General features: G+C 42.4%; 2 protein-coding genes across 2 annotated transcripts in view; one reads left to right on the forward strand and one right to left on the reverse strand.

Annotated features, from left to right (window-relative positions):
• psmc5 (proteasome 26S subunit, ATPase 5) overlaps positions 1-2604 on the forward strand; it is a 12870-nt gene extending 10266 nt beyond the window's left edge. Inside the window, exons 10-12 of the mRNA XM_076267061.1 lie at positions 1171-1281; positions 2058-2144; positions 2412-2604. Coding sequence (XP_076123176.1) covers positions 1171-1281; positions 2058-2144; positions 2412-2465 — 252 coding nt within the window. The 3' untranslated portion in view covers positions 2466-2604. The remainder of the gene's footprint in view (positions 1-1170; positions 1282-2057; positions 2145-2411) is intronic.
• A 2127-nt stretch (positions 2605-4731) lies between these two features.
• Positions 4732-27572, reverse strand: alg13 (ALG13 UDP-N-acetylglucosaminyltransferase subunit). The gene is made up of 24 exons (XM_076265720.1): positions 27453-27572; positions 27116-27199; positions 26948-26998; positions 26808-26854; positions 26399-26471; positions 26078-26159; positions 25462-25612; positions 23549-23618; positions 23338-23446; positions 17135-17199; positions 13529-13629; positions 12709-12815; positions 12329-12572; positions 11198-11311; positions 10701-10845; positions 9750-9894; positions 9210-9245; positions 8168-8223; positions 7933-8004; positions 7199-7370; positions 6596-6703; positions 6290-6330; positions 5452-5626; positions 4732-5030 (listed from the first exon to the last, which is right to left on the reverse strand). Exons 1-24 carry the CDS (start codon positions 27570-27572, stop codon positions 4732-4734), a joined length of 2667 nt encoding a protein of 888 aa, XP_076121835.1.
• Between the last annotated feature and the right edge of the window lie 257 nt (positions 27573-27829).

Here is a 27829-nt window from a genome sequence, read left to right on the forward strand (position 1 = left end):
CACACTGTCCTGTCGTTTTATGAACACACACACACACCGCCCTGTCGTTTTATGAACACACACACACTGTCCTGTCGTTTTATGAACACACACACACTGTCCTGTCGTTTTATGAACACACACACACGGTCCTGTAGTTTTATGAACACACACACACAGTCCTGTAGTTTTATGAACACACACACACACACACACACACACACACACACACACACACACACACACACACACACACACTGTCCTGCAGTTTTATGAACACACACACGGTCCTGTCGTTTTATGAACACACACACGGTCCTGTCGTTTTATGAACACACACACTGTCCTGCAGTTTTATGAACACACACACACTGTCCTGTCGTTTTATGAACACACACACACACACTGTCCTGTCGTTTTATGAACACACACACACCGCCCTGTCGTTTTATGAACACACACACACACCGCCCTGTCGTTTTATGAACACACACACACACACCGCCCTGTCGTTTTATGAACACACACACACACCGTCCTGTCGTTTTATGAACACACACACACACTGTCCTGTCGTTTTATGAACACACACACACACTGTCCTGTCATTTTATGAACACACACACATGGTCCTGTCGTTTTATGAACACACACACACACACACACGGTCCTGTCGTTTTATGAACACACACACACACACGGTCCTGTCGTTTTATGAACACACACACACACACACGGTCCTGTCGTTTTATGAACACACACACACACACACGGTCCTGTCGTTTTATGAACACACACACACGGTCCTGTCGTTTTATGAACACACACACACACACGGTCCTGTCGTTTTATGAACACACACACTGTCCTGTCGTTTTATGAACACACACACTGTCCTGTCGTTTTATGAACACACACACACACATGGTCCTGTCGTTTTATGAACACACACACACACACGGTCCTGTCGTTTCATGAACACACACACACACACTGTCCTGCAGTTTTATGAACACACACACACACACTGTCCTGTAGTTTTATGAACACACACACAAAGTATTATTGAGAGTGTTCTGGGAAATATTTTGTAGTCTTTGTACTTGTACTTTGCACAATGACAATAAAGTTAAATCTAATTTAATGTAATCTAAAAATAAACAACCCCCCTCCTCCCCCTGCCCTCTCCAGGCTCGTTTGGACATCCTGAAGATCCACTCGCGGAAGATGAACCTGACCCGCGGCATCAACCTGCGCAAGATCGCTGAGCTCATGCCCGGCGCCTCAGGGGCAGAGGTCAAGGTGAGGTCATCAGGCTGACCTGTGTGCTTAAAGATGACCAGGGACTCATTTCAGCCCTTTAACAGTTCCTTAAAGGGCATTTTTCGACCAACAGAGAACACGTTCTTGAACCCCGTTCGGTACAGATTGCTTTGAGCCTTGGTGCTATCTAGTGAACCATCCCACATTCCCACCAGTTTTAAATGGAACCAAGGATGTGTCATCAACAATGGGTGTTGCATGCATCAACAAAAGTTAATTAGATAAATAGCAGGATGATGTAACAGTCCTGTAAAAACAGCAGAAATTGGTTGTGTAAAATTAAAAGAATAAGTTTGATAATAATATGACATGTACGTGGTGATATTTTAGATGAAAATGTCATGTCTGTCAACCCGGATACATGGGAATGGCCATTCACTTGTGGAAAATGGTTAAAAAAATGATACTCTTTAAGAATAGTATTTTCTTGTACATCATGTTAAAAAAAACGTTGAATTATTAGCTTTAGGCTTTAGAAACACACTTTGACTCTAGTTTGTGCCTCATATGCATGTCATCAAATGGTACTTGTTTCACAGAATGACCCATAACCATTCATACTGACTTTGTATATTTGATAATTGGTTAGTATGCATACCCCTGTTGCCTAGGTGATTTGGAATTAGAATGGGATGTCATAGTTGCCGTGGTGAGTGAGTTGTGAGCTGCTGCTCTGTGGAGTGCTGATGTTGCCCTGCTGTGGGTGGTGCTGATCCTGTCCCTCCCTTGCGGTGTGTGTGTGTGTGTGTTTTTAGGGTGTGTGCACAGAGGCTGGCATGTACGCGCTGAGGGAGAGAAGGGTCCACGTCACCCAGGAGGACTTCGAGATGGCCGTGGCCAAGGTGGGTCAAGTCACTCCCTTTCTCGGCTTCTTTAAGCCATCCTCACATGGTGTTCTTGTTCATGAGTTTGTATGGTTATTTATCGGAGGTGCCGTTTTTCTACACCTTTTAAAGTTAAGGAAAATAAATATTTTATGAGGGCTGGGGCTGTTAGAAGATCTGTGTCTATGGATTGATTGATTAATTGGTTAATTGATTGAGTAAATTTAATTTTTTCCTCGATTGGTTGAGTTAATTGTAAATGTTTTCTTCTCTGTGGGGTCACAGGTCATGCAGAAGGACAGTGAGAAGAACATGTCTATTAAGAAGCTCTGGAAGTAAACGCCAGTACATACTCCAGGGCCATACTCCACCCAGCTTGCAGTGTCCCATCACATGTATATTTTTATTTTCTTTTTGTCGTCTTAGGTTTGGTTTATAATTCTTACCTAAATTCTAAATAAAATTAAACACTTGAGTACATGGTCTCCTGTTTTGCATCATACAACACCTTCAGCCTGGTGTGAGACCTCCACTGTAACTGATTAAGAATACCCAGTTGTCGTTAAATTAATATCTGAATGGTCGTATCATGCTTGTGTGGCAAGACCTTCCTTGTAAACAGTCCACATTTAGCTGTGTTAACTAGACTTAGTTAGCTGAACTTAAAGTATAAGTGGTGTGCATTAATTGAACATTTAGGTGCAATAAAGCTGTAGGCCTACAGGAAATGAAGACTCACAAAGGACATGTGGTCCACCTAAACTGCATCTTCTGGAGGTTCATGTCAACATAAACATTTCCCCGTGAACAGAAATGCTGTTCAGCTCTCCTGGCCCCTACCAACATGCCACGTCACCCATTCATTCCTTACTTTGGGAACAATCTACATTCATGTCAGGTGTCTGTCCACTCTGCAGGCAGAAGTAGCCATTTTATTGGCTCTTCACAAAAATCAACCTCTATTGGGAATTTAAAAACAAAAAAATGTCAACTCTATTCTTACATTTTGTTTCTTATCATGGCACTTAATATGGGCATTAATACTAATATTTATTTGACATTTATATTTTTAGGCTGAGGCTGTTCCTTCTGCACCAAACATACACAGAACAAAAACTAAAAGCAAATATTCATTAATGTAATAACCAACTAAGATATTTCCATGAAAACATTGCTACAGATTAACCTGCTAGTAAAGAGCCAGAACTTGTTCTCAATTATATACTCCTTTCCTTCCCTACATGTAAAATCATAACTGGACACTCGCCAGATGAATTTCGTTCCGCCTAGCTCCACTCCCATCCATCTGGGATCGCTTCTATTTCAGCATCAGATTTTATGGTAGAGCCAATCAGGACGCAGGGCGGGAGTTTCATAGATGTGACGTAGCGTAGAAGCGACTGAAACCGTTTTGTGGCTCGCATTGAGGAAGCAAGCATCAGGGTCACGGGTTTGCTTTGATGTGAGTAGTTGAAGTAGCACGTCAACAAAGATGACTGACAAGTGGCTTATCCAATCATATGCAAGGATTTTTGATAAGGCCCAGCCTTCTGAAACACCTCTCCAATATGGAGTGATCCCAGATGGATGAGTGGAGCTAGGCGGAATTTAAAAACAAAAAAATGTCAACTCTATTCTTACATTTTGTTTCTTATCATGGCACTTTATGGGCATTAATACTAATATTTATTTTATTTATATTTTTTAGGCTGAGGCTGTTCCTTCTGCATCAACATACACAGAACAAAACTAAAAGCAAATATTCATTAGTATAATAACAGACTAAGATATTTCTGTGAAAACATTGCTACAGATTAACCTGCTAGTAAAAAGAGCCAGAACTTGTTCAGTCATATACTCCTTTCCTTCCCTACATGTAAAATCAGGTCTTTCAGCGTGACACACTGGAATGTGTAATAAAAAAATTGGTCTTTTAAGAGTTCACAGTGCAGTTCACATGTTTTACAATTTGCAACAAACCTCACCTGGTGTTCATGAGTTTGAGCTTCTGTGACTCAAGTTTACCAAGTTTGAGTCAATATCCAAAAGCTTTAAAAAGGAAAAGATTAGTTACAGTTAACTCATTAACAGTACAATTTACAGGTCATATTCAACCTGGACTTAATGGCAAAGATGGAAGCAATTTTGTAGTCCAACCAGTGAAAGAACCAGTCTGGATTAAAAAAAAAAAAAATCCAATCATACATGTGGTTTGCAAAAGCTCTTTAATGTGGAAAGTGACCATTTAACAAAATAAAATCCTGACACAATTCTAAACCTTAGGAAACACTGGCAACACACGCATAGGGAAAACCAGATTCAGATTTCACCTGAGCTAGGCGGACAGAAGCAGTCCAAGAGACACATTCAGGCCAGCAGTAACCGTGGGAACCCTGTGCCTTCCATTGTGCAAAAATATCAACCCTGTAACAACAAACCGTGAGAAAGACAAGAGATGCTTCAACATGGGAAAAAAAAGCCTCAAGGCGAGGCCCGAATCGCATCTCGGAGGTGAAAACATAAACAAGGTGCCTGGTGGTGCCCCCTTCACCCTGGGGTGCTGCTGCTACACGTTGGGTGGTGCCCTCTCCACCCTGGGGTGCTGCTACACGTTGGGGGGCAGGTGGTGCACAAGGTGGGCGTTGTGTGGTGGGCGGGCGTGGTGCTGGGGGTGCGCAGTGTTGTAGTCTATCGGGTGGGCGTGCACCCAGGGCTGTCCCGGGGCCCCGGGGATCCAGGTGGCGACGTAGTGGTAGGTGGCGGGGGGAGGAGGCGGCGGCAGATGCGGCATGTAGGGCTCGTACAGGTGGGGGAGGAAGGACTGGCTCCGGGGCTCCTGCACCAGGGGGTAGAAGACGGTGCCGGGGGGGGCGGCAGGGGGCTGGTCCAAGCTCAAGGGGGGGCCTGAGAGTGGGTTGGGGGGGGGGGTAATATGGAGAGAAGACGTGAAAGAATCAAACAAAAAGTTCAGAAACAGAGGCAGTTACGGCTTCTACACAGTTGAAAAAAAAAATCGTGTTTGATCATATTGCGATATCACAAATGCAATTATTCGTTCAGCCCTATTATATGGGCAAAGATGGTAGCTTTTTTGTAGGTGAACTTGAGGTCTATTGATATTCAGGGTCCTCTTCTAGCAGTGTATGATAAAAATAAATTCGAACAAGAATTCTCTGAAAAGTATGTCAGATCCAACTTATTCTGGGTTGGCATTGGGTCGAAATCACAGTGCCTGCATGACATTACTGATTGTTTGATAGACCTGCACCTGGTTGCCATGGTGAGAAGTGAGAATGGAAAACGAAAGAAAGATAGCAGAACTGACCATGGGTGGGCACCTCCGTCTGTGCGTTGAGCCCTGCGCCACCCGGCTCGGAGTAGGACTCGGGCACCGTGTGGTCGAGGGCGTTACTGGGGTAGGACTGGCACTGGCCCTCCGTGCTCTGCTGCTGGTAAGCCGGGTGCGAGTGCACCATGGAGTGCAAATACGACTGATAGCACTGGGTTATGGAAAAGGCAAAACACATGGACTTGTTTGAGCTACGCAGCATTTAAACAGTAATCAGGGCTGAAGCAGGGAACATTTCTGTGCCTGATGCCATTGTATAATTAATCGTTCATCGTTCAATCGTTAATCGTTTCAAATCTGAAACAGGCCTGGCCTATACGGCCACTGTGCCTGAGAACATGAATGATGACATATGCGCATGAGCCATTTTACAAAATATTCACTGCACGGTTTAAAGGCACCCTTATCAGTTTTTTGACCGTATCATTTCCAAAATCATTTTGATGGCACAAAGCCTCATAACATAACGAACGGCACTTCTGCCATTGTCTGAGCGGCCCTCTGTAGGTGATTACCGGCCTAACCCAACTTTCTAGTTTCAGGTAAGAACCATCTCAGTGATTTGCTGGAACAGTTTGTTATGTTTTTATGGGCAAGGTTTGCCCAAGTTGGTTTGTGGCTGTTTTTGGAGCCTGGGTTGTCCAGAGATCACATTTTTTTACAGTGTATTCAGGACACAGGCAGCTAGCAGATGGTGAGGTGATGTTTGCTGCTACGTGACAAAAAATGTTTTAGCCTAAAAAACATACGACATCGCTTAGAGCACCTTTAATCCTCTTGCCTTCTAATCCACATAGTCTAAAGATGCACTCACCTGCACTCCAAGGTTGAAATAGTACTGAATAACTTTATAGTCTGAGGAGAGGAAAAAGAAACGAGATTAATATCCAACGCGGGCAAGAAGTCCACACAACAAAGAAGTTCTTAGGCTCATTAGACTTCATGCAGCGCTGTGCAGATCTGGCTCAATGTGGCGCATGCTGGACATTTACGCAGTGCTAACATGCCAACATGCATCATGTAAAAGTCCAGCATGCATTACGTTCAGCCAGATCTGCACAGTGCAACATGTCAAAGTCGAATGAGCGTATTGATAGCTTTTAATGACCCAAGTTCATACCGTCGGGAAGGTCATTCCCATTGGGGTCACAGGAGTAGGGTGGCGGAGCGACCATTCCTACAGCCTCGGCCATCTCATTAACATGCCACGGGTAAGACATGAATATACCTGCAGTAACGATAGTGAATGGGCTGCATTTATACAGTGCTTTTCATATTCAAAGCACATAACAGACTGATAACATACATGCATGCATACAATAATGGTGAAGACTGCCATGTAACATGCCAATCTGCACATGGGGAGGTCTTGAGTTTGGGGTTATCGGTCTTGCTCAAGGATGCATTGAATAGGTTAGATGGAGGCAGACCTTAAAAACCTCTCCTGCCTCCTTTGCCACTGCTGCATGCACTCATTCATGCACTCATTCATCCAAAGACAATACATCAGAGAGCATGTGCATGCGTGCGTGCGTACCTGGCCTAGCTGCTGGGGCCTGCCCATGGTGGGTGATGTGCGTGCGTGCGTGCGTGCGTACCTGGCCTAGCCGCTGGGGCCTGCCCATGGTGGCGATGTGCGTGCGTGCGTACCTGGACATAGCTGCTGGGGCCTGCCCATGGTGGCGATGTGCGTGCGTGCGTGTGTGCGTGCGTACATGCGTACCTGGCCTAGCTGCTGGGGCCTGCCCATGGTGGGCGATGTAGGAGGGCTGGGAGTCCGGTGGTGTGTCCGAGCTCCTGGAGGAGGAAGTGGACGAGGAGTTGGCCGTGAAGAGATCCGCTGTGGGGTGGGTGACCGGTTGAGAAGACGCGATCACAGCAGATTTGACCACCACCTGAAGGCATGGAACAATATTTACACACATGGCCTTTAGCACTGACTAATGCATTAAAGGCACACTATGCAAGATTTTCACCTTTATGAAGCCAATTTGATGGTAAACGAACTTGTAATAGGCGAATCGTTCACCTAGCATAGATATACAGCATAGACGTAGCGAGTCCCTACCGAGAAAACCAGCCATGCAACTTCCAACAGTGGCTCCCTGCCAAAACTCGTGAGAATCTGAAACATTACCTTGTCAGTAGATATAGCTCTTTGGATATAGTTTTTGCCTGTTGTTAATCCTTCACCTCCACAACAAAAGCATTAGCATTGTTTACAGGGAGGATAAGTCACGAGAAGTTACCTATTTGCAAAAGCAGAGTAACATAAATGCATCGCGACTCTAGAGGGAGCTCTAAACTCGCCAAAAACACCTAAACCTGCATAGTATACCTTTAAACCCATGCACGTGCAATGAACGCATGCATACATACGGCTACACCAAAACGATGTAAACATTGTCGGTACATAAGATTCAATGAGCCAAATAAGAGTTTTACAAACAGTCCAACCTGCTGAGAGTAGCTGTATGTAGCGGCGCCCTCTTGTGTTGAACCAGTGCACGAGCCGCCTTCCTGGATGGTCTTGCCATCATGAACACAATGCAACAAGTCCATTGAACAGACATAGAAAAAAAATGAGGCTGTTTCAGTTTACACCATTCATAACAAAACTACACAGCAGTATGCAAAATCTTAAAACTGCACTAACTAACTTTACACCGTTAGTGGATTTAATGGTAATTACCAAGTTGGCTGTAGACTCTGCTGCCGTGTAAACTGACGGGTTCTCATATCCAGCATCTGCACAAGACATGACAAAACAGCCAATAACAGTGAACTTTCCTTAATGCCATACCAGCACCTATGGTTATTTAATGACAAATATTGTAAAATCAATTCTGACAACTGAAAGAAAGTTAGAGATTAATAACTCAATAAGATGCCATAAACACACATGATCAAAACTTTTTTTTTTTCAAAAATGGTCGTAATGGTACTACTGAACCATACATACGCTGAAGTACTGAACCTAGTACTTACAACTACCACTAGGAAAACTAATGAGCAGAGGTGGACAAAGTACACAATTTTCTTTACTTAAGTGAAAGTATAGATAAACCTTGTCAAATATTACTCCAATACAAGTGAAAGTTGCTGAGTCAGATTTTTACTTAAGTTGAAGTACAGAAGTACTTGCTTTTAAAAATACTTAAGTATTCAGAAGTACAAGTATTTTGTCTTTTTAATCTATTGAAATGTAATGTTTAGTTCCTTACATCCAAAAAAAAACATCTGACCTATTTTGATAACTTTGCAACTATTTAAATGGATGCAATATATCATTCATTCTCTGTTGACAAATCTAAAACATTTTCACTGCGGAATACAAAACCAGATAACTCAATTATGGAGTAGGCTACATTATTAAACAATATATAATCTAAAGACCTAGCTAGGCAGACCACTTCTCAAATCTCAATTGCTAACAGGTTCGTCTGGGTTCTCCCAAGCTACATGGAGGATGTTCTGATGAAGAATCTGTTGATGAATGAACTTCAAGATGGTCTATCGCATTATTGCATTTAAAGAATCAAATATAGTTAAAAGTAACTTTGTGCTCATATTTCAAATGCAGTGGAGTCAAGTCAGAAGTTTCCAAAAATATTACTCAAGTAAAGTACAGATGCTCAAAAATCATACTTCAATCAAGTACAGTAACCAAGTAAATGTACTTAGTTACTGTCCACCTCTGGTAATGAGGCATATCACCATGTTCATTTACTCACCTCCTGCAGAGTAAACATAGTCCCCCGAATATTCTCCTGTAGAAGATACAGCCTGCATTAAGCCTATACAACATGGCAAGCAGCAGTTAAACATCCAAGTGCTATTCTAAGCTTCAGCAGCAGCAGTTAAACATCCCAGTGCTATTCTAAGCTCCAGCACAACTAGCATCACCACTACTACATACAGTATTCCAATCACAGCTGATTTTAAAAAAAAACCATATACATCATAGAATATTGACAAAAAGGCATATTATAATTCCAGAGAAAATTATGAATTGAGATCAGCTTAAGCAGAGATTGCTGCTTAATAATCACAGAAATCTCACTGCTGAACGATAAAACAAAGACTTCAGACATCACAGGGGTAAATAAAATGTAAATAGCCGGTCTTGTTCAAGCCCTACCTTCAGATTAGCTACCTCAAACACCAGTGAAGTAAATAAGATAGATAGATAGATAGATAGATAAATAAATAAATAAATAAATAAATAAATAAATAAATAAATAAAGTAAAAAACAAAACTGTTCCAGTCCTACCCTGCTCTCCTGCAGTGCTCCTCTCGTCGTTGTCCTCCTCTGAGGAGGTGACTGCCTGGTCCCTGGGCGTGGGGGAGGGGCTGCACCCTCGGGGCACCCAGTAGGACGCAGCCGCCGCCACCATCGGCCGCCCCACTGCCTGGCCCTGCACAGGAGATTAAAGTTAAGGGGACCCCATGCAGTTCTGCCCATTTCTTTGCCGTTTCCTCGCTGTTTTTTGCTCACAGTTTTCTCTACAGAGCTCCCCCTACAGCTTCAGAGTATATATTTCATTCCTCGCTCGGTCAGTCGGCAGTTTCCTCTTTCCCCGTTCCTCTGAAAACAGTTTACATGCTTTCTGCGTCTGAACTGTCCATTTCCCATTGGGAGAATAAGCCAATTTACATTGAAGATCGCCTAATTGGCTTGCTTGTGAAAAAGGAGGCAGAAGTGAACACATTTTGGGCGGCATTTTTAAAGATGCCGGCAGCCCACTGAGTATATAGCCTAGCATGGCCCTACCTCTCTCCAGCTATATATAATAGTTAGTCTACAGCATGGGCCTACCTCTCTGCAGTTATTAGTTGGCCTAGCATGGGCCTACCTCTCTGCAGCTATATATAATAGTTAGCCTAGCATGGGCCTACCTCTCTGCAGTTATACATAATAGCTCCATGTATGCACACCACCAGGTTTAGCATTGTTTTCACTCTGTAGCATCAATTTGCTCCGTAGTCTGTACTCTGTCCATCAATCTGACAATACTACCATAAAACCAAGACAGACAAAAAACACTGAAACATCACAGATCAACACTAAATGGGATGAATTGATGCAGTACAAGTCAGGCAAGTTTGAAATGAACTACTGGGAAATGATTAGGTCATCTGCTAAATATAGCCAGTAACCCATCACAGTTTATGGTCAGAGTACCCAGTGAGGACCACTGGAAGTGTTGCAGCAGTCACCTACCTGCAAAGGGGGAAAGGCATTCTGGCTGCCTTTGTCAAGATCATAGAAGGTTACTGGACCCCCCATATCTTGGATCTCCTCTGCACCACTGGGAACCAAGCTGAACTGGCACTCCTTGGCAATAGTTTGCATGTGGCGCCGGACTCTACAACAGGGAATTGCCATTAAAAGGGGTCATTCACGTCAACAACTCCAAGTCAGCAACAATGATCAGCAGCTAATTTTTTTACCTCAAACCAAGGCAAACATCCAAGTCAGCAGAAATCCCACTTTGAAAGGCTTTATAGGGCCGGTCAGACCTACTAGTGGCGGTGCAGGCGAATTAAGGACAAGGGTTTCAATTTTGAAAATCACCAGCAGATTTCAAAGTCTGACTTTTAGAACTTGTCTGACCGAGCCTTCAGAGCTTTGTGAGAGTCTAAACATTAGCATTTAAATGAACTGAAGTGAAGATGTACATGTTACTCAAGAAACAGTGGGACGTAATGAATGTTTACCGAGGTCTGAAGGAGTAGTTTTCAAAGCTCTGGTAACAGCGCTTGCCAGCATTGTGATAAAAGGACACCTCTGGCCCAATGAGGTGATGGCGATTCACAAAGCGAGAGGAGCGTCTGCTCGGGATCAAGGAGAACATGCATGGAAAACAAAAACACATCACCAACTTTCACCACTACCTACACACCCCACGCTATCCCTCTACACCTTTAATAAACATTAACAAAAAAACAAACAAAAGAAAACAGATTTAGTGTTGATGGCAGTGTGTGGATATGCTTCTACTCTAGTGATAAAGGGACCACTAGCAGGATGCCACTACAGCTACTAAAAGCAAATGGAGCGTCTGCTCAGGATTGAGAACATGCTTTAGCAGCTTTCACCAATCCACCCCCCTCCCCCAAGCAGCTACACTAGTCATTTCCCATTAATAAGCCACATTGTGTAGACCACATTGTGTAAACCACAGGGCTGTGGTTTATGCTAATTACAAAAAATGTTTTAACCGCACCTGTGTATTAACCGCAGTACCCAATAGCACAATGAATCAGAATCAGATCATGAATTGATAAAATAATAAATGCATTCCCATGTATAGCCCGCCCCCATGCATCACCCTCATAGCTAAAGAATTTTTTCAAAATCAATGTATTAACTTTGTTTAAAGGCGCTCTAAGCAATGCCACACGTTTTTTAGGCTAAAACATGTTTATGTCACTTACTGCAAACATCACCTAACCAACCGCTAGCTGTCTGTCCTGAATACACTGTAAAAAAATGCCATCTCTGGACAGCCCAGGCTCCAAAAACGGCAACAAAAACAACCTGGGCAAATCTAGCCCATAAAAACATAAACTGTTCCAGCAAATCACAGAGGAGAGTTTCAATTGCACGGGAGCTGCACGGGAGGGAGGGGGAGGAAGTAGCGAGCTATCTCTTTTGTTTAAAAGTCAACAGAAGTGACGTTAGCCAGCATCGCTTAGAGCACCTTTAACAGGTGGGAAATGACTGACAGGGTAGAGCCTTTAGTTACTAGTGTGACTGTAATGAGGGTAACAGGATAGAGCCTTTAGTTACTCGTGTGAATAATGACAGTAACAGGACAGTCTTTAGTTGCTAGTGTGGGGGCAGACCTGGGGGAGCCGGCGCCGCGGTGGGCCCGAGGGTTGGGGTGGGGGTGCGGGCGGTAGTGCTCGCACTCCATGCCTCTAGGGGGCATCGGGGGTCCGTGGAACCCGGCTGGCCGGCCAGGGGGCATGTTCCCGGGGGCGGGCTGGAAGCGGGGACCCATGCCAGGCTGTGCGCGGGAACAGGGGATGGGCACTGCAATAGCACGGGGCTTGCGATAGAAGCGCCGCCTCCCTCGTACCTCAAAATCTACAGGAGCATAAAAACTCAGCAGTGAACAATGGGCATCTCCATAAACGGATCCATCCTGCAGCTATAGTCAGATGAGCAATATCAAGTTGTAGAGAGGAGGTACTGTACCAAAGGGAAACCAATCAGAACGTACCCTGATCTGTGGAGTACTGGTCAGAGGAGCCTCCTTGGCTGATGGGCGTCACCTGACATGCAGGAACAGGATTCACTGGCTTCAAGTTAGCCAAGGACACCTGGATCCTACACAGGCAGGAAAGCCAAGGGTAATGGTTAGAATAGAATAGAATATCTTTGTCATGGTCACAGGTACAACGAAATTAAGTGCATTCCTTGTTCAGTGCAAAAGTAGCAATAAATAAGTAAAAAAAAAAAAAAGTCACTATGGACAAAAGGACAAACTTTACACCCCACACATATCCCACCCATACACATCCACATTCATAAGGATGGCTAGTTAGTTGGCTTAATTCACAATATTAAATCTCAGTTAAGCCTAAAATCAACCGTGTCCTTGATGGCAAGCGTCCTGTTTTATGCATTTTGTAAAGCTGGATGCTTGTCATGTTATCAACAAGGGGGGCTTTAATTTTTCAAAAAGATTTTGTTGTTGCTATAGGACGTCAAATACTGAGCATCTCGATAACTAGTTGATAAATACATACAAATCCTCACCTACATGAACAATGAATAAACAATAAACAATCAATATTAAACATTAAATTATTTGGCCAGGAAGGAAATATGTGGATTATGAGTGAATACAATGCCAAAGTGTTATTGTCCCATGAGCAGACACAATGGCAAAGTGTTATTGCCCCATGAGCAGACACAATGGCAAAGTGTTATTGCCCCATGAGCAGACACAATGGCAAAGTGTTATTGCCCCATGAGCAGACACAATGGCCTGGTGCTGGTGCTATGTGTATAATGAGCATGAGTAAACATGACCTCACCGCTCTCCAAGCTCCTCAATGAACACCGTGACTACGCTGGTCTTAGTGCCCACTTCCTGGATAAAGGCGTTGTAGTACCTCCCCTTGGGATCAAGGCGCACCTAAAAACAAAAGCACATTCTGGTTCTTCTTGCAATCACAACCAGCCAAGTTGGATCTCTTAGGCCAATCACTTTTCCCTTGCTTTTTTTTTTACATTTTGGACCCTTGAGTTGTGTGGTGATGGGAGCTATTAAAATGGCCTCCTGCTTCAAGCCAATGATAGGTAGTTGAAGATGTTAAGAGGGTGTTTACAGGTATAAACAAGTAAAATGTAAGACTTTAAGACCTTTTAATACCACTTCTACATGAAATGGAAGTACAAATAATCAAAAGTGGAAATATACAGTACTCCAAGTAAACATACTGATGTATGCTCAAAATGAACAGAATGGTAAAATGACTAATCGGTTGAGTTTAAGAACATTGGGCCTCATTCACCAATATCTTCATAAGAATTTTCTTAACTTTGTTCTGAAGGTCCCATGAAAACTCTTAAGCAAATTCACAAAGGTTTTCTTAAATCTCGCAGTTCTTTGCAGTTGTTCTCATCACGTGGAATCCCATTTCTTCTTAAGTTGACAGGGTGTGCCAATTGTTCTTTATTAGCACAGGTAAACACCCATCAATCCCCATAAAAGGGCATGATACTGCAGGGCCATGTGCACACAAAATTGAGGCTGAGGCACCAGCTTTCATTTCTACCGTATATTATACACTACATGAACAAGACAATTTGATTACTGTATATGACACATGCTTTGAAGTGAAAGCACTGCTGCAGGAATTGAACAGTAAAATTTGAGTCATCATATTTAGTAGTTAGTTTAAAAAGTGAAAAATGTTGCATTTATTATGACCGCCGCGCAGCGAAGCGGCGGTCGTATAGGTTGTCAGATTGTTTTTTTGTTTTTTTTCCACATGCCCAAATTTCTGTCAAGGATTCCTGGGACACTGAAAGACCGGGGTACACGAAACTTGGTGGACATGTAATCCCACATGGATAGCATGGAACCATCGTTTTTCGTTTTGATCTGTAGCCCCCCCGCTGGACTGGACCCCCGAAAGGCATAGCTGTCAACATTGAGCTTTGAAAATAAGGGAGATTTCCCATGTTTCTCACGCAGAATACGGGAAAATGTCAACATTAGTCCCCCAACGTTGGAAGGGTTGCAGTATTACGGCTCCCACACACAGCTGCGTTCCGTCAACGCATGCCAGTGGGTGTTCCCGACGGTAGCTATGCAAAAGTAAAACCGTAATGTGATTGGTTGGTGCCGTCCGTAGATTGGCTTGATTGGCCGGTGCAGCAACAGCTGAACTCAACGCGAGTGGCGGGAGAAACGCGACGCGACGGACCCACAATTCAGTTCGGCAACGGATCACGTGAGCCCATTTAAAGTGAATGGGATGCGTCTCCAGCAACGCGATGCACGCAGCTGTGTGTGGGAGCCGTAATCGATGGCCCTGTGCGCTGTCATTCTTTCTCCTGCGCAAACAAAATGTGTGCGTTCCAAGTAGCCTATAGTGCGTAATTCTTCTTCATAAAGTTGAACAAATGCATTTGGTTATTTTAGAGAGAAAATATAAATAGCCTGTCATGCAGTTTATGGGCTACAGTGCAGAGTTGGGAAGTTATGGTAGGCCAACTTGGAGTGAATATACAAACAGGGGGAATTCTTTCTCTACTCGTAGCCAAGTGGTAGGTCGATACACACAGCGTTCGGCCGTAGCCTACACTATGCAGGTGGGTGCCACTGAATCGTGCTCTCACGACAACCACGCCATCATCTTAAATAGTCTCACTGTCGCCTTCAAGCAAGCAAAACGATGCTTTGAAAACATCTGTTTCGTTGGAAGGGCAAGGGTGTAGCAACAGGACAACAGTACAGAGACTGACAAGTCCGATGGTAGAGCTAATGTTATGAGATTGTTAAAATACGGGATATTTACGGGAAAATATTAAAACGGGAAGAGAGCGGGAAAAAAGTTAAAATACTTGAGAAACCCGGAAAAAACGGAAGGGTTGACAGCTATGCCGAAAGGAGAGTAGGGCAGACAGTTTTCTGTAAATATCTCGAGAACCGTAGGGTTTAGGAGGACCACCTTGTGTAGGGTTTAGGAGGACCTCATGTATAGCGCCACCTAGTTAAAAATTAAAAAGCAAAAAATTTGGTGTTTTCATCACAATATCTCTGGCGGACATGGTCAAAACTGCACAAAATTGAAAGTGTAGGATCATTATGACACTCTCCGAATGCATGCCAAGTTTCGTGAACTTTCGTTCATGGGGGGCCTTACAATAAAATAATTTATGTGTACATTTAGTGACTGTACACCAACAGTTTTCTGTGAATATCTTGAGAACCGTAGGGCCTAGGATGACCAATTTTTTGTGTAGGTTTGCTTCCAGGGGTCATGTTAACCCATTCCATGTGCACACATGTGCATAAACAGATACACACGCACACACATTCAGTTATCATACGTATGACACATACTCATACAGTATGCACATGCACACACACACACACACACACAGGCACACACACACACTTCAAGAATTTCTCAGAATTATGAACAGGCAAGATGGGGGTGGGGTAGTATAAAATGAATTTTACATGTGAAATCTATGAACTAATCATGTTTTGGTACTTGTTGTCTAGCATATACCAGTGAGAATTGAGTGTGCATAGTGCAATTTAGTGAGACAGTTAGAATCATATACTTTCATCGTGATTTATTTTTGTGGAAAAAATGTGCTGAACTGGGCGGCAGTCATATTTTGTACCGCTCTGCAGTACATCTAGTTTTAAAATACCTTAATGCTTTGTAAAATAGTGGAAATTATTATTTTTTTTATTCTAAAATACCATAAGTTACAAAAAATTTGTCATTTAAATTCTGTTATATTTTATACCTGCAGAAATGATGAAAATGCAATAACCATTTATTTTGCACAAAAAATCTTCGTAGAAACTGCATAAGTGGGTTTCAAGAACAGTTGTTCCCCCCCGTAAGAACAGTTGGTGAATGAGGCCTATGGTCATCAAAAGCTGCACAGTAGACTAACGGGCTCGGACCTATCCATAGACAATGCAGCACATATCGGAAATAATTATTACATGGCAGAGCAGATTGCCTGCATTTTTGTAGTGACATGACTAAACAAAAATATTTAAGACCCATCCAATCTGAATTTAAGACAATTGAATACTTTAAGGCCTTATTTTTAGGAAGTGATTAAGACTTTTAAGGACCTGCGCCACCCTGTGTAACCTAGGAAATTTCAAATAACCAATCAAATTGCACTGCAATTTTAGTCAGTTTATGAGTTATAAGGATTGAGATTTTCAGTATTCAGACAAGTTGTTTAGAAATCTTATGTTAAAGGGTGAAAACACTATAGAAACATACAAACAAACATGGTCCCCCATCTTTATAATCACGTCCACAATATTTGCAACAGGTCAACAAGCACAGGAGGGATCACCTTCTTCATAGTCTATGTGTCACATGTATTTATAAATAAATAAATAAAACTGTACATTAGGGCTTACACCTTACCTGACATTTGTCTCCCAAGAAGTACTGTCTACCTGCGATTACTATGAAATCAGTCTTCCTTAGCTCTGTGGGGTGAAAATTTAGACATAAGGCATAGAGAAGTCAATACAGGACACCAGAGGTACCCTGGAAGTTCTCGCGAGAGCACAATTTGAATTGTGTCTGCCAGACACTCTGGCAATGAGTAATGATGCACGTTTCTTTTGCCCCTTGCATCGCGGGGAACCAATCACATCGGTGTATCTGATATAGGCGGGCCAGAGGTGAGCTAAACAGATGACGACAGCCCTGCAACTTTGGAGGTCAGTAAACATTGGTCGTAGTGTCATCCAATTGCATAGAAGTCCGGAATCATTCAGAGTAAACATTGGTCTAGTGTTATCGAATTGCGTGCAGTGAGATTTTCAAATGCATGCTTGGTGCCGCCCCTTGAGTTGTTCAAGTTCAATTTATTTCTTTGTCCCAAATGGGCAATTTGATTGCAGACAGGATCACATACCACACGACAAGACACAACACAATACAATACAATACAGACAGATATGCACAAAATAATCATTTAGTTGTGATAAATAGGTCTGACAATGCCTATAAAGTCAGTAAAACCAAGATAAAACTTCATTAAATAAGTTAGATATAAGAGGAGGAAGTGAATATGGGGGCAAATGGACAAATCTCTCTTTTCCTGTTGTGTGCATTCAGTACTTGGATAGAAAAGGGGATGAAGGAATTTTTGTACCCCTGTTTAAAAGCAATAGGAGTTTTAAAGCGCAAGCCAGATGGCAGCAGCACGTATTCAGAATACAGGGGAAGGCCTGTGTCTTGATGAATTTGTATCGCTTTGTTGAACACCTGCTTATTAAAATCGTCGGTGAGACTAACAAACTTCACTCCCACCATCTTACTGGCCACATTTACCATCTTGGAAAGTGCATTTTTGTCTCTGATGGTGACATTTCCATACCAGCAGATAATGGAGAATGTGAGGATTGACTCAATAAAAGCTTTGTAAAACAATGCCATCAATGTTTTGTCCACCTGAAACTTAGCCAGTTTCCTAAGTGCAGAGTCTTTGTTGCCCTCTCTTGCACACCGAGGTGGTGTTCAGGTCAAATTTAAGCCGGTCATCAATCAAGGTGCCTAGGTACTTGTAAGATGATACAATTTCAACATCTTGATCGTTGATGACACTGTGCTTTGGAGCAGGGGGAAGGCGTCTGAAATCTATGGACATGTCCTTGGTTTTACTGATGTTCAGATGCAAAAAACACATGACAAATTCATTGATATCAGGGCCATGCTCATTCTAATGGGAGTTGGCCATTACATTGTTGGTGGCCAGACCCTTAATCTTTCTAGATTACCAGGGTCTGGATTTTCTAGGCTACCACTGAGGTAGTAACATTAATAATATCACAATATTTCAAGATTTCATATCATCTGTGTGGGACTGAGCTTTATTGATGTCGCTGATTTACTTCAGGAAAACATTGCGTAAACTCTATGCATGGGTCAAAGAATGCTTAGAAATGCACAGGGCTCCAGAGTGCGACCAATTTGGTTGCATATGCGACCTAATGTTTCAAAAGTGCGACTAAAAACAAAATCGGAGGTCGCACCGGTGCGACCAGCTATTCGAGAGAGGAAAAAGTGTCCGCATTGAAACTCTACCTTTGGTTAAATAACAGACACATATTTGGCCAATATCGTGGTTTAAACAAATCACAGATAGTGAAGGGCGGGACCTCCCCTCTGATTGGCTGTGACCCAGTGCCGGTGTGTAAATTTGAAAGTGTGTGAGTGTGAGTGTGAGAGAGTGAGAGAGTGAGAGAGTGAGATCGAGAGAGAGAGAGAGAGAGAGAGAGAGAGAGATCGAGAGAGATCGAGAGAGATCGAGAGAGATCGAGAGAGATCGAGAGAGATCGAGAGAGATCGAGAGAGATCGAGAGATCGAGAGAGATCGAGAGAGATCGAGAGAGATCGAGAGAGAGAGAGAGAGAGAGAGAGAGAGAGAGAGAGAGAGATCAGATAAACAGAGTGGATGTAGTTGCATTACAGTGTGGTCACGTAGGCCGAGATAAATGTCCCCTCTCCCCACTGCCTTTCGGCGGCTGGCAGCAGCAAACCGATCAGACGAGCCTGAGATGATGATCACGTTTACCGTTGCCTACGATAGGCCTAGTGAAACTTCCCTTCACCAAGTTCAGTCCGAAATAATTATTCACCAGAAAAATAGTTTGAACGTAAACCCGACGTACAGGAATGCCACTTGCGCCAAATTTATAGGAGTCATTGCAGATGAAAAGACGTCTTAAAATTGCGAACAATGCATACAAGGCCTTCCCGAACGACAGAGATACAGATATCGTCGAAAAGGAGTCATTGACCGCAGTTACATGCAGGGAGTAACCCGGTTTTCAACAACAATATTCATTTTGCGCGCGAGTTGTGTAAACTCATTCTGATGGCAATCAATCAATTTAATTGGCACAAACCGAATATCGCTGCTACATTTAAAGCCCGAATATTCCCTGCATGTATAACTGTGATTATTGTGTACGGTGAATTGAATATACACATTTAGATCGAGCATGGCAAGTCATTGCAATAGCCTATAATAATAGGCCTAGGGTCATTCCACGTCAATTCAACCAGGGCCCACGCACTTAGGTCTCAAAATTCTGAAAAAAATCACCAGGTGTACCCATGTTACCCAGGAGACACACTGTAAAATTACTCTTATGTAAGATCAATACTTTCCAAGATACAGCCAATTTTACAGGGGGAGGGGGGTGTCGATTTTGTTCGGGCTCTTTTTTTTGTCAAAGTTCACAAGCCCACAGCGCAAGAACTAAACCATGTAGGAGGCTCAAATTTTGCATGCTGGTACATAAATAGGAATAGTATGTAGCAAAATAGTCACGTTTGGTCTAGATAATCCTGCATGGTCATAGCTGTCCCTCAAAGTTGATACAAATTTTATTGGAGTTTTTGGCTGGGCTCTGTTTAAGCCTTCAAAAGACATTTGTACTCAACATAGGCTCTTGATTTATTTTCCTTACTGAGATAAGTAGAAACACTCACAAAAAACAATGAACAGAAAATAAATTCCTTTAGGGTCTGAACAGCAGACCTTACAAGTCTAAAAAAATATTTTGGTTCTCATTTTCAGAGCACCTAAACACCTTGTGGGAATATACAAAGATTTTTAAAATATTTTTTTCTTTATTCTCCATGATCTGTTCTTTTTCTTTTTCTTCTTTAGGCTGAACAAAATCGACAGCCCCCCTCCCCCTGTAAAACTGGCTGTATCTTGGAAAGTATTGATCTTACATAACAGTAATTTTACAGTGTGTCTCCTGGGTAACATAGGTACACCTGGTAATTTTTTCAGAATTGTTTGAGACCTAAGTGCGTGGGCCCTGGTTGAACTGACGTGGAATGACCCCCTAGCATTTCGTTACTGCATTAACCATAGTGATGTTCTTATTGAAAATTTAAAAATACTAAAATGAAAAAGTAAATTGCATTGTGGGGCTGTCAAATGATTATTGCAATCATTGCAAAATCACATAAAAATCCCCCAGGCTACTTGGAACATCTCTTTAAATTGTGCTCAAATACATTTCTATGGAAGATGCATGGCGAGCTGGTTTAGCCAAGGCCTAAAGATCATGAAGGATAGTATGACATTGAGCCATGAGATGTGCAGTTTGAAGCCCTTAAAAGATGTGCACTGTTAATTTACTCACTGTTATTTTTATTTAATTAATCTTGAGATGTTTTAAGTTTAAATTTCAGCTCAGTGAAGCACTTAAAAGCACCAACACTTCATTAAGTTACTCTTCTTGTAGAATTGTAAATCATAAGTCATAGGACAACCTATATAGGACAGTAATTAAGGGAAAAAAGTGAACCTGCTGCAGTGTTAAATGCGATGTGGTTGAAAATTTGGTTGCTGGTGCACCTAAGAAAAAAAAAAGTTAGGCGCACCAGTGCAAAAAGTTAGTCTGGAGCCCTGATGCATATCTTTTTCCACAGATATTTTTCTATAAATCCTAATGTGTGTGTTGAAAGATCCGTACGCACATAATTCAGCCCTGCTTATGCAACCCTTGAGTGAAGCAGCTTTTATAAACGAGACCCCAGATCCTTAACCACTAGACCACCACCAGTGTATGACAATACTTTGCAGAGGTCAGCGCTGTTTTCAAAAGCTTTGGCCCAGAGTGCCAGCAATCTAGATCATTGTTGATTTTTGTAGAGCCTCAGGGTATTCTATGTTATAACTATGGACACATACATATGGCTCGTTTGAAAGGTGAGACTAAGTTATCAGTGTGTCATCTATCTCAGTTCTATTCATCATAGAGTTCCCAAAATCGCACATAAGGTGTGTTAAAGTGTCTATTTTTGTAATTTTAAAAAAAGCTAAAAACGCAATATTGTAATAAAATTATTAGCAGTCACTTTTGTCCAAAACATGCATTACATGTTAACCAAGGACCAAACAAAACACACCAGAGAGGTTGCTCACCCCTCCCTTCAGTATTCCCAGACAAACTCCACAGGGTTTCTTTTTTGTTTGGGGGACAGGCTGCCATAGACAGTAAAAGAAATGGACAAATAAGACTTGTTTTCAATGAGAGGGCACAGACACAAATTTGTACGATTTTTCAGTTGCCCTCCCATCGTACTGCGCACTGTTTGTGACGTCTTAATCTTGTAACTTGCTGTAACTCGTCTGATTGATCGACAAAGATAAACATTCATTAATTTATTATCCACATCACGACTAGGCGTGTCGCGATATTCAATAAATCAATTAATCGCATGATAATTAAAATTAGCTCGATAATTTTTCTGGCCGCGATAAATGCCATTTGCATGCTTGTTTGTTTTCCTCGTCTCTCTCTCCCTCTCTCTCTCTCGGGTCCTTAGAGTAACCATGAGTGAACCCTCATGTCAGTCACTTGTCAGTCGCATGGTGTGTGGGGAGGCGGGACTACTGGCGTAGCCTACCACAGAGTGCAGCTAAAGAGCCGCGTGAGAAGTATACCGGTAGGCACTAGGCAGAGAGAAAGCTAGTTGAGAGTTCGAGTAGGCTACGCCTAATAAAGACAAAAAAGATGGAATTGGTTTCTAAGCCAAACGCGACAGCTGCAGTGTGGGAGCATTTCGGATTTAAACCGAATGCCTGTGGTGAACCACTGAACGTGTGCGAGTCGGTGTGTCGCATTTGTTGGAAAACAGTCGCAATTAAAAGCGGCAACACAACAAACATGCATATGCATCTAAAACACAATCATCCGCTGCAGTTTTCCCAGTTGGGGAAAAAATAACACAAGTGGGCCGTCTTCCTCTTCCCGAGGAAAATTCTCAGAACGACAATATTATCGCTTATCGCAATAATTTCTGAGACAATTTATAGTCAAGCTAAATTTGTTATCGTGACAGGCCTAATCACGACAAGTGATATCAAGTCGTGTTCATGTTGAAACTACCAGATCCTCTTCAAACACAATGTTAAAACAAAAACAAAAAGTTATAATCTTTCTACTTTTCGACCTACTGTCAAATACCTCAAATGATGTTTTTTTTATTATTATTATTATTATTATTATTGTTTACTTGCCTCTAATGCTTTACCTTAACATACAATGATCTTGTAGGCTACATAGCTATTCCATTGATTTTGCTAATGAGTTTCCGTGCTGGCTGGACTTCAGGCTGGACTAGGCTTCTTATCCAAACAATACGGTTATCTCCCTACGGTGCGACGGGCATAGTTACGTCAAGTTAGCTTCCCTACAACCGGACAATGGACATGCTACGAGGCAGTTGAGCCCGTTTTGCCTTGTATTGTTTATGCAGATAATACAAAAGCTACAATGTCGGCACAAGATATAGTTATATGAAGTTATGGGATTTCAAAAAAAATCCTAAATGAATGGGCGTTCTATTGGGTTAGTGAAGGGTTGATGCGTTTCAACTTCCGTGAAATCGCCTGCCCCCTTGCAGGTTTTTTTTTTTTTTTAAAACACAGTGCACTCACAGAATGGCCAGCAAGTGGATCGTGGGGAGATGATTGTGGAATGTGACAAAATGTTATGGACTCGAAATAGCGAGTTGAACTTGGCAAAACATCCCAGATGAAACATGCAGGAAAACTTCCAAGACGTAATTGGTAAATTTATACATACCTCGGCGTGTGAAGTGCCAGACATCAAACTCGACATTGCGATACACATTGGGATCCAGAGATTTGACAACTTGGTAGGTTAAAGTGAATGTAGCTGGTTCCTCTGTAACCTAGAAAGAGTGTAAAAGCAATGCAATGCAAAATTACCTTTCAATTCCCTCGGACAGTGAAGGAGACCACAGCCATACATAATGCAAATTAAACAAAATTACCTTTGATTCATCTAGTTCCAGCCTTGCCTCATCTTCAATATGATAATTGCCATCCAGGTCCCAATCCTCTCTTCAGTGAAAGTTAAAGTATGGTGTAAGATATTTACTTGATGTACCTTGAAACTGTTATTCGCACAAAATATCAGTTTAAAAGCCCATAATTCTGTGGAAAGGTTGTTGATATTAAGGTGGAGATCACATTAGCCAGCGGCAGGTTTCCTATCGTTTCTATGGTTCAGCAGCGGAATGGTGGCAACGATGGCGTAACGCTAGCGTTGAACAAGCTGAGCGTTGAACTTGGTTCAACTTTAAAGCGGAACGCGAGCGTATTCAATTGACAAACCGTTTGTGTTGCTTAGAAACGAGACAAAACTTATTATGGTCTGAGCGTTGCGTTAGCCGCTAGCTAATGTCATCCCCACCTTACACTCAGCAGCCACCAGACTACACCAGCCTTCCCTTCCATTCCCCTGAAGGCCAGTCGCTCCAAGCCACAGGGTTCCCCATTAGCACAAGCGCCAGACATATGAGTGCACACACACCAGACAGACAGCTAGGAGGCAATGATGAACAATCTGCTCAATATGACAACAAATGTTAAAGCATTAGTCTCAGAGACAGCACTTTTTTTGTTTTTTTTCTTAAGAATAATTTCAGGGATTTTTGCGCTTTTTTTAATTCAGATCAGACAGTGAAGAGTGACCGGAATAAATTAGGGGAGAGAGAGATGGGGTGGGTTTGGGAAATGGCCAAGGGTCAGATTTGAACCCAGGCACCCACTCAGGCATCCGTAGAACAGAACGTGATTCAGATGATGCACCCGCTTGCTCCACAGCTCCCCCTGAAACACAGACTGCACCTTTAGCCAGCACTTCGATACACAGGGATTTTTGCATGTGGGTATAGGAGCTTGTCTACACTCCTCATCAGGAGAGGTGGTATTGGCATTGGCCATTTTGGAGGTCAGATTCCTCAGATTCCAGGCACAGAACTAGAGTGAGTTTCACAACTCTGCAGCAATCTTGCAATGCACTTTGCAATGCACTTTGCAATGCACAATGCAGTTATGAGGCAGCTATTTTCCTATTCAAGTGAATGTGGAGGCATACAGGAAGGGGCGGGATATGTGTAAAGACTACTACCATATTGGCGTTACGAACTAATCCCAAAGCCCTTTTAGGCAAGTCCCTCCACTCGGCAGCCATATTGTAACGCTTTTTGGGCACTTATCGGGCGTCTATTTCGGGCAGAACTGGGTGTGCGCAAGGCATCGCGAATCACACCACCAACCTCGCTCCAGCTGTGAGATCACAACACGATTGGCACGATGTCTTCACAACATACCACATGATTGGCACAGTGTATTCACATGTCAACTTTTGGCAGCGGATGGGGCGGACTATGTGAAGACGACTGCCATGTTTGCATTACGAACTAACCCCATACATTTCTATGGGAGATTCTTTGAGTGCTGCGTCTCCTCATTAGAAAGTCTCTGGGGTTACACTTTACTTGAACATGTCTACATAAGAGTAACATGACACTGTCATGAAAGTGTCAAACATTATAAACAAAGTCAAACTTTTATGACATAACGCTTATTGTCATTCGGTTTTTGTCATGACAAGTTAGGGTTGGTGTTAGTGTAATGGTTATGACAGTGCCATGTCACTTATGTAGATACCTTCAAGTAAAGTGTTACCGTCTCTGGTAATAATTTGCCTTATTCAGGCGGCGGCCATTGTGTAAACCAAAACAAGGCTACGGGATACACTGCCCATATCATTAATGCATTTTCACCACCTATTGGCGAATGCATAGAACACAACAATCCTATGGTTTCTGTGCCCTGTAGCTTCGTTTTGATTTACACAATGACCGCCACCTGAATAAGGCGAATAAGTGTCTCTGACCTCCTCTCATCAGGGGTATCGTAGCCCCCTTCGTCACTGCACATGGAGTGGCTGTTCCTGTGGCGCCGGGTGTGCCACACCTCCGTGGCCGTCTGGAGGTCCTTGGGATCCACGCCCAGAACCTGGGTGTACAGCATCTCATAGAGCAATGCTGGGGAGCAAGGACATCACTTAACACATTAGTGTCCATTTACAGATTCATACTGAGAGCTTTGGACATGCATGGCAAAAATACTAGCAAACTGATAACAGACAACAATATGGCCAAAACACACAAAAGACAGTACTACACTAATAGTCTCCTATTCGCACTGTAACTCTTATGCAGGACAGTACTACACTAATGGTCTGAACGGTCACTAACTCTTATGCAAGACAGTACTACACTAATGGTCTGAACGGTCACTAACTCTTATGCAAGACAGTACTACACTAATCGTCTCCTATTCACACTCTACCTTGATCATTCTCTATTTCTTATAAGTCGCCTTTGGACAAAAGCATTAGCTAAATGAATAAATGTATTCTTATGAAGGCATACTTTCAACACTCACTTAAGGAGTGTTTAATGAGGGCAGGGGAGAGTATCTCCATGTGTTGGAGGGACAATGCTCACTTTGACATATTCGTGCTGAAGGGACATAGGTCTTCGGGTAGACAATGTCATAGTGCTTGGTGTTGGAGTAACATAGCAAAATCTGAAAGTGGAGTAAAACGGTCCATGTAAGCATGTCATCTTTGTGCTGTTTCTTCTGTTTGACAGTGTTATAGAATTATATAAAATCACAGAATTGATTATTTTGTCTTTAAACACACAAATTATAAAAGGATGGATGTGACAGGTGAAAAATCGCATGATACAGTATTACACAATTACAGTTATATGCTTAAATCCTTTAGCAGTGCAACTATGCTGTATTACTAGTGCAGACTTCACCTTATCCACGAAGTCATCCTGTGTGATCTCTGTTGGAGGACCGCCAGGATACCTATAGATCACAAAGCACCGCCTGTGCCACAAAACAGGCACTCACAAACTAAAGAACAATACAGTCACCATCTCTACTAGATTCCAAATCAAAGGTTATTCATTTCTAGAATTGTTATGGAGTTGGCAAGCGTTCCCAGCAGTAGGACATGTTAAGAGGTTGTTGTTTTTTAGTCTCATTAGACATTGTAGTGGTGCTTAGAGAGAAATCATGACCAGTAGAAATATTACATTTTAAATACTTGGTTTAGGCATGGTTTAGGATCTAAAGGATCTAGGTCTAATCTGAATACTGAAGCATGGTGGTACGTTCTAGGCCTTATCTACAATATGTACAGTGCCATAGCGTCAGGTATACCTATGAAGCAGGGACAAGGCCTTGATCTCCACTTGACCTGCAGTTTCCTACCAGAAATTAAGAAAGCGCCATGAATAAAGACTTATGTGCGGACATGGAAAATCTTGACCGCGAAAATCACTGTCAACAAGCTTACATACCATTGGGTCTTCCAAACGTTCAAGATATTTCTCGAAAGACCCTTCAACATACTAAAGAACAAAAAGAAAAAGATTGCTGCTTGAATACTGCTGTGGTGAGTCCATGTAAAAATAGCTATGTAACTTAGTGTGGAAACTATTATGTGAAGTGTGCGACACTTAACCCACCGTCTCAAAGATGCTCCTGTTGCTTCTCATGAAATTAACACAGTCAGTTCTTACTTTCTGGTGATAGAACTGAGTGTAGTATAGCTTGGAATGAAGGGCAAATGGAGGGGTTAAAATTACAACTTATAAAATCACTTGTCAATGTAGCCTACTAGGTAAGCTAATTACACATGTAGAAGCGGGTTGGAATCCGCAGTAGCCTCTTAGCCAACTTCATTCAACGCCCATGCTTCCGCCAAAATTAAACATCTGTTTTGTCAACAAAAACTTAAATATTTTGGAAATATTTTTTACAGGAACTTGGTGACACACAACATAACGCTAGTTTAATAAATACCTGTTCAGAAACGGCTCGAAATAGACAAGACCCATCTCGAGCCACCATTTTTCTGTAAAGACCATTTCTGGCGAAATATTCGTCCATGTTTGCAAAATATTTCTTCAGGGTGTTCTTCATTGTAATGTTGTCACTAAGACATACTAAATGTGCAAAGTATATTATAAAACTCTGCCAACTTTCCGCATCAACGAAAGGGACCACACGGTTTTCCTTTCGTGTGGCAAAAGCGCGACAGGTGCCTCTAATTTCACTTTAAGAGGAGCCGTAGGACGCGCACGTGACACCTAGTGCATTTTATCATTCGAAGTGTAAGTTATTAGGCTAAATGTAATTTATACAGATAGCCTAGCAAGATTGGTATGCATCAAATATAC

This window comes from Alosa pseudoharengus, unplaced genomic scaffold (assembly GCF_046254945.1).
Source record: "Alosa pseudoharengus isolate Yale_2024_CS ecotype anadromous, Long Island Sound unplaced genomic scaffold, YU_APseudo_1.1 YU_APseudo_1.1_scf_4, whole genome shotgun sequence".
NCBI lineage: Eukaryota > Metazoa > Chordata > Actinopteri > Clupeiformes > Clupeidae > Alosa > Alosa pseudoharengus.